The 12,464-nt window shown below is 46.8% G+C and overlaps 1 protein-coding gene across 9 annotated transcripts in view; it reads left to right on the top strand.

Annotated features, from left to right (window-relative positions):
• Positions 1-10,659: 10,659 nt before the first annotated feature.
• VPS54 (VPS54 subunit of GARP complex) overlaps positions 10,660-12,464 on the top strand; it is a 100,151-nt gene continuing 98,346 nt past the window's right edge. For 3 of the 9 annotated variants that reach the window (XM_073339519.1, XM_073339522.1, XM_073339520.1), the window contains exons 1-2: positions 10,660-10,849; positions 12,227-12,337. In XM_073339519.1, the coding sequence (XP_073195620.1) occupies positions 12,293-12,337 (45 nt within the window). In that variant the 5' untranslated portion in view covers positions 10,660-10,849; positions 12,227-12,292. Of the gene's footprint in view, positions 10,850-11,402; positions 11,504-12,226; positions 12,338-12,464 lie in introns of those variants that run through there. The other 6 variants (XR_012158323.1, XR_012158322.1, XM_073339518.1 and 3 more) reach the window with 4 other exon arrangements.

Raw genomic sequence — 12,464 nt, forward strand, 5'->3', positions numbered from 1 at the left:
TTAGGTTCCTAACTTCCATTGAAATCAATAGGAATTAAGTGCTTAAATACCGTTTGAGAATCTGGGCTGTAGAGCTTAGAGGATAACAACAGGAAAACAAAACAGCAACAGATGTAGCAAGTAAGCACAGGGAGTGGGTCCTTATACCACCCACTTCATTTCTGATTTCAGGGTCTAGCTTAGTCTCAGCTACAAATGCTGCCAGCAGACAAATCTTTTGAATTTTGTCACATAGCGTGTTAAAACTCTGAAAATTTCAGGAATCATCCCACCATTTTAAAGCACCATACAACACAATCTGCTATCTCCATTACATCCAGGGACTTCCAGGTCCAACTTTTCATTTGCATGTCACTGTAGCTCTGCCACAAGGTGTTGTCAGGACTCCTTTTGCATTTCAAAGGCAAATGTTAACTGGATAATAGGCAGAGTAGTTTTGACTAGGAAAAGAAGACATATATAGAACAATAATATTGCCCAATCCTCAATTAAAGATTCACTTAAAATCTATTGTTGAGTAAGTTATGAACATGCTTAAGTGTTTGTGCAATCAGGACCTAATTGTGTCAGTCAGTGATAATGAGTTACAAACTTCTACATTGTATCCATTTATACCAAAGATCTCTCCTCTTGTTGTAACTGTCACTCTGAAGATTAAAAGACAGAGTCTTATCTTAATTAGGGCACGTCTACACTGGCAGAGTTCCAGCACCGCTCAGAGAGCACTGAAGGGAAACCGCTGTTGTGTGTTCACACTGTCAGCTGCCTTCGCAATAGCATGTTCACACTTGTGGGCACTTGCAGCAGTATTCGGAGCAGTGCACTCTGGGCAGCTATCCCACAGAGCACCTCCTTCTCTTCTCTGCCGCTAAGTCTTGTGGGAAGGTGGAGGGGGTCGTGGGGCATCCTGGGCCCTGTCCCAATGACCTGTGAAGCATTGCTTCACATCCCAGCAATCCCTGTGCTTCCGTCTGCATTTGTTGCCATCTTTCAACAGTTTGTGTACTGCACGCCCTGCCTCTTTGGGCTGCAGGAATGGATCCCGAGCTGCTGACCAGTATGCTGCTCGCTCTAACACGTCACGAATGGCAGTGGAGTTATTCCTTAAACTACAAAGGCAAGAGGAGTGTGACATTGATCTCGCCACACATAGTAGCTATGACACGAGATTGCTTGTGGCATTCACGGAGGTGCTGACCACAGTGGAACACCGCTTTTGGGCTCGGGAAACAAGCACTGAGTGGTGAGATCACATTGTGATGCATGTCTGGGATGATGAGCAGTGGCTGCAGAACTTTTGCATGAGAAAAGCCACCTTCATGGGACTGTGTGATGAGCTCGCCACAGCCCTGCGGCGCAAGGACATGAGAATGAGAGCTGCCCTGTCATTGGAGAAATGAATGGTGCTTGCACTGTGGAAGCTGGCTACTCCAGACTGCTACCGATCGGTCGCTAACCAGTTCGGAGTGGGAAAGTCGACTGTTGGACTCGTGTTGATGGAACTGTGCAAGGCCATTAATCGTATCCTGCTCCAAAAGACCGTGACTTTGAACAATGTGTGTGAAATTGTGGATGGCTTTGCACAAATGGGCTTCCCTAACTGCGGAGGGGCAATAGATAGCATGCATATTCCAATTCTGGCACCAGACCACCTAGCCACCGAGTACATTAATCGCAAGGGGTATCTCTTAATGGTTCTCCAGGTGCTTGTGGATCACTGTGCGTGTTTCACAAGCATTAACACAGGCTGGTCCAGAAAGGTGCATGATGCATGCATCTTTCTGAACACTGGCCTGTTCAGGAAGCTGCAAGCAGTGACTTTCTTCCTGGACCAGAAGAACACCTTTGGGGAAGTCAAAGTGCCCATTGTGATCCTGGGAGACCCCGCCTACCCCTTAATACCGTGGCTTATGAAACCATACATGGGGCAACTTGACAGCAGCAAGGAGTGGTTCAACAACAGGCTGAGCAAGTTCAGAATGACTGTTGAGTGTGCTTTTGACCATTTAAAAGCCCGCTGGCACTGCCTGTATGGGAAGTTGGACCTGGCTGATGACAATATTCCTATGCTTATAGCTGCACGCTGCACACTCCATAATATTTGTGAGGGGGAAGGGTGAAAGCTTCACTCAGGGCTGGACCACAGAGGCTCAGCACCTGGAGGCTGAGTTTGAACAGCCAGAGACCAGGGATATTAGAGGGGCACAGTGAAGAGCCATAAGGATCAGGGATGCCTTGAGGCAGCAATTTGAAGCTGAAAGCCACAAATATTTTTTGCTATGCTCAGGATTGCAGTGCTTGTAATGCTAGGAGGTGATTCTTGCACATGATGCAAGAAGGGCGTTTAACATAACTGTATGTTGCTTTGCATTGCTCTTTTTGCTTTCAATTAATAGAATAAAGATGGCTTTCAAGCCAACACAATTCTTTTATTAAAAGATAACCGGAGGAGAGAGTCAAACAAAAAAAAAATCAACAGGGACGGGGATGGAGGAAGGGAAGGTCCCAGGAGGAGGAGGAATCCTGGGATGGCTAAAGATTTGTGTATGTTCAGGGATCATATCCAACCTTCTCCTTTGGAGTACAATGCAGCAGGTACTGTACTTCAGCAGGGCCAAACTGCAGAGGGGTGGGTGTTGAGTGCAGCAGGTAGTGGGAGTCCTCAGTGCTGGACTGTGAGGGGGGAGGAGTGGAATGCCGCAGGTATAGACTGGAGCTAGGAGGTTGTTTAGAGTGTGTTGGCGGTGTCTGGGGGGTGCATGGGAAAGAGTGTTGCAACAGCGGCTGCAGGGGACCAAGTATTGCGTCCAGCTCTTTGTAGAACTGGCAGCTCATGGGTGCAGCACCAGAGCAGCGGCTACCTCCCGCACCTTGTGGTAGGCCTCCCGCAGCTCCTTCACTTTGACCCTGCACTGCAGTGTGTCCTGGTCATGGCCCCTTTCTGTCATGCATCGTGAAATCTGTCTGTAGGTATCCTAATTCCTATGGCTGGAGCGCAGCTGGGACTGGACAGCCTCCTTTCCCCAAAGGCTGACGAGATCCAGCAGCTCGGCATTGCTCCAAGCGAGGGAACGCCTGGTGCGTGGAGCAGGCATGGCCACCTGGAAAGATGCACTGAGACCACTGCACGCATCACCGAGCACACAGGAAGGGGACTTTCAAATTTCAAAAGGAATTTACGGGGTGGGGATGACGGTTGGTCACCTGAGGGCAAACTGACGAAGAGAGAGGTGAGAACAGGCATTGTGGGACACCTCCCGGAGGCCAGTCGCAGCACTGTAATCGCCACGGTGTCTACGCTGGGACTGCAGCGCTTTAGCCCCAGCGCAGAAAGTTGTACCCCTCTCGTTGGGGTGGGTTTTTTTACAGCGCTACAGCTGCACAGTTTCTGTGCACTAAGTCGCTTGGCAGTGTGTACACCTTGGGAGTTACAGTGCAGAAACTTGCCAGTGTAGACAGGGCCTTAGTCTCTACGCAATATACAAATTATAGGAGAGCGTCAAACTTCTGCACTTGCAGTTTGAATACAACTCTGGCTGTTGGGGATTTCTGCCACATAGCACTAAATATAATATGAAATAATTATGAGTGAAGTTTACAGATAGTTTGAGTGAAAATCCTGTAGGCTCCATCACAAGCATTTAATATTAAACACATTTATTTACCAATTTCTCTGTTGTAACCTCCAATAAATACCTTTTGTTTTATGTGTTGAGTTGCTGCTGACTCAAATATTGGGAAAAATCCTGGTTGGTGTTTTAAGGAGACTAGATGTATTGGAGCATAAGCTTTCGTGGGTGAATACCCACACATCCGACTAAGTGGGTATTCACCCACGAAAGCTTATGCTCCAATATGTCTGTCAGTCTGTAAGGTGCCACAGGACTCTTTGCCACTTTTACAGATTCAGACTAACACAGCTACCCCTCTGATACTTAAGGAGAATGTTATCTTTTGTCATCTTAAAGTGGCAAGGAGAGTGGCCCGAGTAGTGGCTGCTGGGCAGAACAGGACTGCAGTCTTTCCTCCATAGTAATGCCAAAAGAGGACATAGTGATAGTGTTGTGAACAAGAGGACTAACCACCTGGAGCTACCAGCAGGAGCGGTGGAAACATGTCCTCTTGAATGGCGCCTGAAGCATGAAGGAGCCTATGAATGTTTAGCATATCTGGCACGTAAATACCTTGCAATGCCGGCTACAAAAGTGCCATGCGAATGCCTGTTCTCACTTTCTGGTGACATCGTAAATAAGAAGTGGTCAACATTATCTCCCGTAAATGTAAACAAACTTGTTTGTCTTAGTGATTGGCTGAACAAGAAGTAGGACTGAGTGGACTTGTAGGCTCTAAAGTTTTACATTGTTGTGTTTTTGAGTGCAGTTATGTAACAAAAAAATCTACATTTGTAAGTTGCATTTTCATGATAAAGAGATTGCACTACAGTACTTGTATGAGGTGAATTGAAAAATACTATTTCTTTTGTTTATCATTTTAGAGTGCAAATATTAGTAATCAAAAATAATATAAAGTGAGTACTGTACACTTTGTATTCTGTGTTGTAATTTAAATCAACATATTTGAAAATGTTGAAAAACATCTAAAAATATTTTTAAAATTTCACTTGGTATTCTATTACTTAACAGTGTGATTTAAAACAGATTAATTGTGATTTTTTTAAATCACGATTAATTTTTTTGAGTTCATCATGTGAGTTAACTGCGATTAATCGACAGCCCTACTCTAAATGCATTCCTCACTCTCCATCATCAAAGAAAGAACAAGGTGGGTAGTGACCCTGTCAGCATGTTTTCTGAGAGAATGTGACAGGGTGTACCAGGCCCTGAGGCCCCCTGCTGGAGGCCCTGCAGTCTTACCACACCCCACCCCAGAAAGAACAGTAAAGGTGAGTCCTCCAGGCTACCTAAAGTGTCTGTGGACAAAAACAGACAATCGGAGAGAAGCTGCAAAGAGCAGCCAATCAGAATGCACCAACTAAAAGGAGCTGCAGGGCCTGAGCAGAGTCAGTTGTAAAGGAGCAAGGATGGTGCTCCTAGCTGGCTGAATGAGCTGCAGTACCAGATAAAGAGCAGTTGCTGACTAGAACCAGTAGAAGATTGCTGGGGCTTAAGCTAGAAGAACCCTGAGGTAAGAGCAAAGCTGAAGGGGCTGTGTGGGAAGTGGCCCAGGGAACAGTAGCAGCAGCAAATAGTTAAAAGGGATGCAGCATGAGGCTACTATTTATACAGTCCCTTGGTTGGGACCCGAAATAGTGGAGGGTGGGAGTTGAACCAGACCCAGAGAGGGCTGGAGACCCTGAAGAGAGCTAGCAGTTAATTGAACTGCTTCCACAACTTCAGGTAAAGCCACAGAAAGCTGCTTGAAATTCATCCACCTTCTCTCCCTGCTCCTGCAGCAGTTCCTAGTGTAGCCTGCTTTCCACTCAAGCTTTTCTTTTCTTTTCTCCTGCCACAAGCCCCACAGAGCCACCAAATGACATGGACTGCTCACTCCAAGGAGAATAGAGCCTTGTGATGAGTGGGGGAAAGAGGGTGAGCAAAAATAAGAGCAAGAGGGTCTACTGGAAGCAGGGGTGAGAGGGAGGACCCACAAGAATAAACAACAGAAGAAAATAAAAGGACCAGATAGGCAAAGACATACAAGCCAGAGAAAATGTAAAGAGGGGAGGGGGAGAAGCAAGATGTCAACTTTCCAAAACTAGGGGACCTATTAAGTCCACCTCTTAAGTCATTGCATGGTGAGGCTGCACCAAGCTCCAACAAAAAACACCCCACTTGTGTTAGTAGAGTTTTTTGCATTTTTTTTAATCTCGATCATTAATGATTAGCATAAATTATTTTTGTGTGGTGTTTTTTTTTAACTGTCTATTAGTTTGCAAGTGCTGGCATGATCAAACTGAGGTCAGCAAAAGTTAATATTTCCAACAGTAGTTCCCACAAACAATTGTGAACCAGTAGGGGAACTTGGTTCTATAAATCCCAGTGTTCTGTAGAGAGGCCCTGATTCAAAACATTTTAAGCATGTATGCCAACATGTACACTAAAACCTTGCATAAAATTACCACTACAGTTCACCATTGGCTAATGCTTCTGTGACAGATTTGGAATGGCCAGTAATCATTTACGATTACTGTACGTTGGCCTGGTTATTGGGGTGATTTCTGAAAGACTCCTTTTGAGTTACAGCAATATAGTCAATCTGGAAAAACACACAGGAAGAAAAGCGGCTCAAGATAAGCCATGTCTTAGCAAACACTTGAGAGCTGTTAAGGGATAATGCCAGAACACCGAACTGGTGATCCACAAGTGCCTGCAGAACCATAGAGAAATACCCCTTCTGATTAATGTACTTGATGGCTAGGTGGTCTGGTGCCAGAATTGGAATATGCGTGCCATCTATCGCCCCTCCACAGTTAGGGAAGCCCATTTGTGCAAAGCCATCCACAGTGTCACGCACATTGCTCAGAGTCATGGTCTTTCGGAGCAGGATGCGATTAATGGCCCTGCACACTTCCATCAACACAAGTCCAAAGGTCGACTTTCCCACTCCGAACTGGTTAGCGACCGATCGGTAGCAGTCTGGAGTAGCCAGCTTCCACAGTGCAAGTGCCATGCACTTCTCCAATGACAGGGCAGCTCTCATTCTCGTGTCCTTGCACCGCAGGGCTCGGGCAAGCTCATCACACAGTCCCATGAATGTGGCTTTCTTCATCCGAAAGTTCTGAGGCCACTGCTCGTCATCCCAGATGTGCATGACTATGTGATTCCACCACTTAGTGCTTGTTTCCCGAGCCCAAAAGCAGCGTTCCACTGTGGTCAGCACCTCCGTGAATGCCACAAGCAATCTCATGTCATAGCTACTACGCATGACGAGATCAATGTCGCACTCCTCTTCGCTTTGTAGTTTAAGGAATTACTCCACTGCCACTCGTGACATGTTAGTGAGAGCAACCAGCATATTGGTCAACAGTGCTGGATTCATTCCTGCAGACCAAAAAGGCAGAGCGTGCAGTATACAAACCATTGACAGATGGTGCCAAATGCGGACGGAAGCACAGGGATTTCTGTGATGCGAAGCAATGCATCACGGGGAATTGGGACAGGACCCACAATGCCCTGCGACCTCCTCCGCCTTCCCACAACTCTTAGCAGCAGAAGAGGAAGAGGTGCTCTGTCTGGTAGCTGCCCAGAGCGCACCGCTCCAAATACTGATGCAAGTGCGAACATGCTATTGCACAGGCAGCTGACAGTGTGAACACACAACAGCGGTTTCCCTTCAGCGCTCTCTAAGCGGCGATGTAACTCTGCCAGTGTAGACATACCCTAGGTTGTATCACTATTCTGGTAAATTCCCTTGTTTAGATAAGCTTTTAGAACCTCACTGCTTCAGTCTAAGTCATTATGGTCAGTCCAGAACTTGTTCTAAAATGGTTATGGCCTATTTGCATTAGCCAGTCAAACTATGTTATAATCCTATTTGCTGACAGCAGTTTAAACCAAAGTTAATTATCCTAATATATAACCAGGGCCCTGCAGTATTCTCTAATTTGGCAGCATTCATCCCTTATCACAGAATTATGGTCCAGAATCTAAACTTTCATTTGTTAAAAATTATTATGCTAATAACTGCCATCAAGGAGGCCTTTCATCCGAAAGCAGTCACAGACCTTATTTAAAACCAATGCATGTGCCTAGCACCCTCTTTCAGGCTCAATGGAAGGAACTATTAAACCCCTTGATGTAGCCAAACAGCAGCAGACAATGCTCGAGCACTAAACCACATGGCCAGGTTTGAGCAGAGCTATCTCAGGCAGATTAACACTATCAGCATTTAGCTGGTTGCAGATACAGGGGCTGGAATGCTGATCTGCAGGCTGTGTACTTTGGATAGTGGAAGCCTGGAGAAGAAACTGTGAGTTGATGGTGACCCTGAGAAGAAGCAGAGAAAGAGATTCCTAGGCACATAGTTCATTGGAGTGGCAACCCTGCAAGACCTGGAATGCTCTCCAACTACTTGCCTCAAAGAGATAACGTTACATAACTATCATTCTAGGTTTTCATAAAGTAATGAATCATTATGGTATCTGACTCCCCTTGATGAAAAGTACACAAAAATCTCTGCCAGCCAGCCAGCAAGAACAAGTTTAAGGTTACTAGTAGTATAAAATATATGTATACAGTGTGAAGATTATATGAGTTTGACAGAGTGATTATAGGAAAACTAAACTGAAGAGAATAATTTTGTATTTAATTCTCAATGCCTCATCTGCCATTATGTTGCCCATTTGATTAGCTTTGTTAGATCCCTCTGAAGTTCATGAGTCTTCTGTCCTGATGTGAACCTAAAGAATGTCATCTGCAATTTTGCCAGTGTTCACCCTGTTTTCCAGATTAATAAATTGTATTAATAGTATGAACCCAGTGGTCCCACACTAATAAACTTTACCCAGATTAAAACTGACCACTGATTCTTACTTTTTCTCTTCTCCTAGCCAGTGTCTCATCCATGACCATATTTTACCTGAATCCTTGACTGCTTGATTTCATTGGCAGCTTCTTGTGTGCGTTTTGTCAACAGTTCTTTCTGACAGTGCAAATAAATTAAATCAATTTATTTTATCTGCTATTTTGTTGACAAGCTTAAAAAATTCTAATGGATTATTAGTGAAGCACAGTTTTCATTGCAAATATATATATACTTTGTTACAAAAAATGAAATATGTTACCTATCCCAATTTAGCCTCATTTTTACTGGGGGTAGACTCGCAAAGAATAATGTCCATCTTGGCTAAAAGCAGCCTCTGGCTTCAGTCCATTTGCAAACAATGGAATATAGTAGCCATTTTAATAAGGGCAAAATTTATGAGCACATCCCAGTTCTATCATGACATTACAAATAGATTAAAATAAAAAAAAATTTGAGACCCACAATTATATTAAAATATGGCAACTCTGTCTTCTAAGGAACTGTCCCCAATATAGCTTTTCAGTATAACCAAGCAGAACCATAGATGGCTCTACACATTGTTTATGTCTGTGCATCAGCTGCTTACTTGGTTTGTAACCCTGTCAGCTAAAAGAAAAGGAGTACTTGTGGCACCTTAGAGATGAACAAATTTATTTGAGTGTAAGTTTATGCTCAAATAAATTTGTTTGTCTCTAAGGTGCCACAAGTACTCCTTTTCTTTTTGTGGATACAGACTAACACAGCTGCTACTCTGAAACCTGTCAGCTAAGTATTTCACCCCACAAGCAGTCTAGACTGGCCTGATTGCATTCCTACAACCAGCTTGGTGCTGTCAGCTGTGTACCTGGCTTGGCCAGTCCTCCTTCCTTCCATCTCATGGTGTGGCAGAGCACAGGAGTGCACTACCCCAGGCATTGCTGAGGCCTGTGTGTATTTGCGTTAAGTACTTTATCTGTGCTTGTTGAGGCACTAAGGGACAGCTGCCCAGATTTTCCCAGAAGGCACTGATGCATGCAAACAGGATTAGGCAACATTGCCAATGCCAATTGTTCAAAAATCATGGGAGAAAAGGTGGGTGAGGTCATATCTTTTACTGGACAACTTCTGTAGGTGACAGGTTTCAGGGTGGTAGCCGTGTTAGTCTGTATCAGCAAAAACAACGAGGAGTCCTTGTGGCACCTTAGAGACTAACACATTTATTTGGGCATAAGCTTTCATGGGCTAGTTTATGCCCAAATAAATTTGTTAGTCACTAAGGTGCCACGACGACTCCTTGTTTCTTCTGTAGGTGAGAGAGACAAGCTTTCGAGCTTACACAGAGCTCTTCTTTGTGTCCCTGGGGGAGTGCAGCTGACTCAGGACTTGAAGACATGCTCTGTGCAAGCTCAAAAGCTTGTCTCTTTCACCTATGAAAGTTGGTCCAATAAAATATATAACCTCACCCTCCTTGTCGCTCTAATATCTTGGGACCAACACAGTTACGACACAACATACACAAATCATGAGCCAGGCCTCCCAAAAATCATGTGAGTTTAAATATATATGTACATATATTTTTTTATGGGCCTTTGGAGTTCTGAGACTTTAGCGTACCCTCAGGTCATGTTTTCAAGACATTCTCCGCAGCCAGAGGGGCTAGAAACTTAGCTTTTGGTTTCGTTTTATAATGAAAGCTGAGATTCTCACATAGGCACTGGATTCCAGGAGCTGGGGTTTAGAGGAAATACGCCCCAGCATGGCATGACTGGTGATTAAAATTGCCAGTGTCCGCAACGCTGCAACTGGGGATGGACACAGGGGACCCCAACTTCAAGCATCTTTATCCAGGGGGAGCTGTGGGGTGAGTCCTCTTTTCTTTGTGAGCGGCTGAAGGAGTGTCCCAAAGGGTTGCAGAAAGAAACCCAGCACTTGCAGTGTGTCCAGGGCCTTCCCTGCTCTGCTCTGCTCTGCCCCAGGATCGAGCCCAGCCCCACAGGGGTTGGGGCAGGGCCTGCCTGCACCCCGGAGAAGGGGGCCCCGGCTGGGCACGGTGCCCTGAGGGATGCTCGGACGCTGCTGAGGCAGGATTTGGCGGAGGCTCCTGTGTAACCCCCTGCCCAGGCCTCCGCCCCGCTGCCGCTGCCCCCGGCCCTGGCAGCCCCGCTCCCCAGCCGGCGGCTCCTCCCCGTCTCCGGCGGGGCTGCGGGGAGAGGCGGCGCCTGAGCGCGGCCTGCCCGCCGCCGGCCCGGCACAGCTCCCTGAGCCTAGCGGGGGGCGGCGCTGGGCAGACGGTGGCGGCGACGTGTCGCTGCGGAGGCGCTGGGGACGCGCTAGGCCGCGCCGGCTGTTCCGGTGCCCGCCCGAGCCGCGGCCGGGGATCCCGCAGGTACAGAACGGCGCCGGCCCCACGGAGGCCCCGCGGCGGGACGGGGAACCGGGCCTGAGCCCCGCGTTCCTGGCCTGCTCCGGCTGCACTCCCCGAAAGCGGGGCAGGCTGGACACCGTGTCCCCCCGGGCACAGGCTGTGTCTGCCCCCGCTCCCTCCGGTGCGTGGGCTGGACACCAGGTCCCTCCCCTCCACCGCCCAGGGCAGGGCACAGGCTGGACTCCATGTCCCCCCTTCCCCTCCACCGCCCAGGGCAGGGCACAGGCTGGACTCCATGTCCCCCCTTCCCCTCCACCGCCCAGGGCAGGGCACAGGCTGGACTCCATGTCCCCCCTTCCCCTCCACCGCCCAGGACACAGGCTGGACACCGTGTCCCCCCCGGCACGGGCTGGCTCCTTAACCTTTCCTCCAGTGGAGCTGCACTTTGCCAAGGCCCAGGCCAGCCAGCTTTTCCCCTTCTTCCACTGCACCGGGAGACAAGTGCAGTGTCTCTCCTCCACCATGATAAGTCCTAGACCCCAGACACGATCCTTTTCCTCCCTTCTCACAACCAGCCCTCAGCCAGGCAGCTCCTTCTCTCCTAACCTGCCATGCAACTCCACTGGCCCAGAGGAAAGGCTGGTTCCTTCTCTTCTCCCCTCCTTCTCCTGCCAGGTACAACATGATCCCTGGGGTCGGGCTGGCTTATCAGCTTACAAAAGTTACGTTTTTCCAAAATGTCATTTTCAGGTGCTTTTGGTGTGTTTGTTTTGACTTAGTGTTTCCCAACGTGTGTGTGGTTGGCGGGGTGGAGGGAGTTGGAGTTTCACTGTTGTATTTCCCTAGCCCTCCATACACGCTGTCTTCTAGTCTGAGGATGACTTTCTGTGATTCTTTTTGGAGCCTTTCAATGCTGATCTTGATTGGCTGAGAGAGGTTATGCTTCCGGACCCTTTCAGTCTAGTAGTCACAAAGAACCAAGTTAAACTATAAGCTTGAATGTTGCACGTGATGTTATCACACATGCAGACTTTTACTAGCTACCAAGAAAACCCACTCATAAACAGTTTTGTTTCCAAGACCATGTGCTGAGTGGTTTGTTTTTGGTATGGGGGGGGGGGGAGAGGTAAAATAGAGTAAGCATTAAGGTGAAGATATAGTATGCCCATTACTTTATAAATGTTGCAAAGATTTGCATTCTGCATTGCATATGCCTTATTTGTATTTCCATGTTAAAATTTGAATATCACCTTAGAGAGAAACTGACAGTTCTGAACTATTGTGCTTTCCCCCTCCTTACCACAAGGTTGAGTTAAGCATGGAAATGTCAACTTTGATTTTGAATTTCCGGGATGTTATTCACCTTTACCTTAGTTTAATGTGGAGTTCTTCATTTAGGTCATCAACATATTTTCGTGAGTTACAAAACAGAATTTTTTTCTGTATGATGGAACTGGAAGAGATATGAAGACTGCCTTCTTGAGATATTCTTGGAGTATTGTCACTAAGGTACTGTAGAGTTAATGGCATAATTTATCAGATGTGTATTTTATAAGTAACTGCCCCCTGTGTAAAGAAATAACATGCTTATATTTGTGACAAATGCAATGGGTTTTCCTAGAGATAGTCTCTGTCC

Source organism: Lepidochelys kempii, chromosome 3 (assembly GCF_965140265.1).
Source record: "Lepidochelys kempii isolate rLepKem1 chromosome 3, rLepKem1.hap2, whole genome shotgun sequence".
Lineage (NCBI taxonomy): Eukaryota > Metazoa > Chordata > Testudines > Cheloniidae > Lepidochelys > Lepidochelys kempii.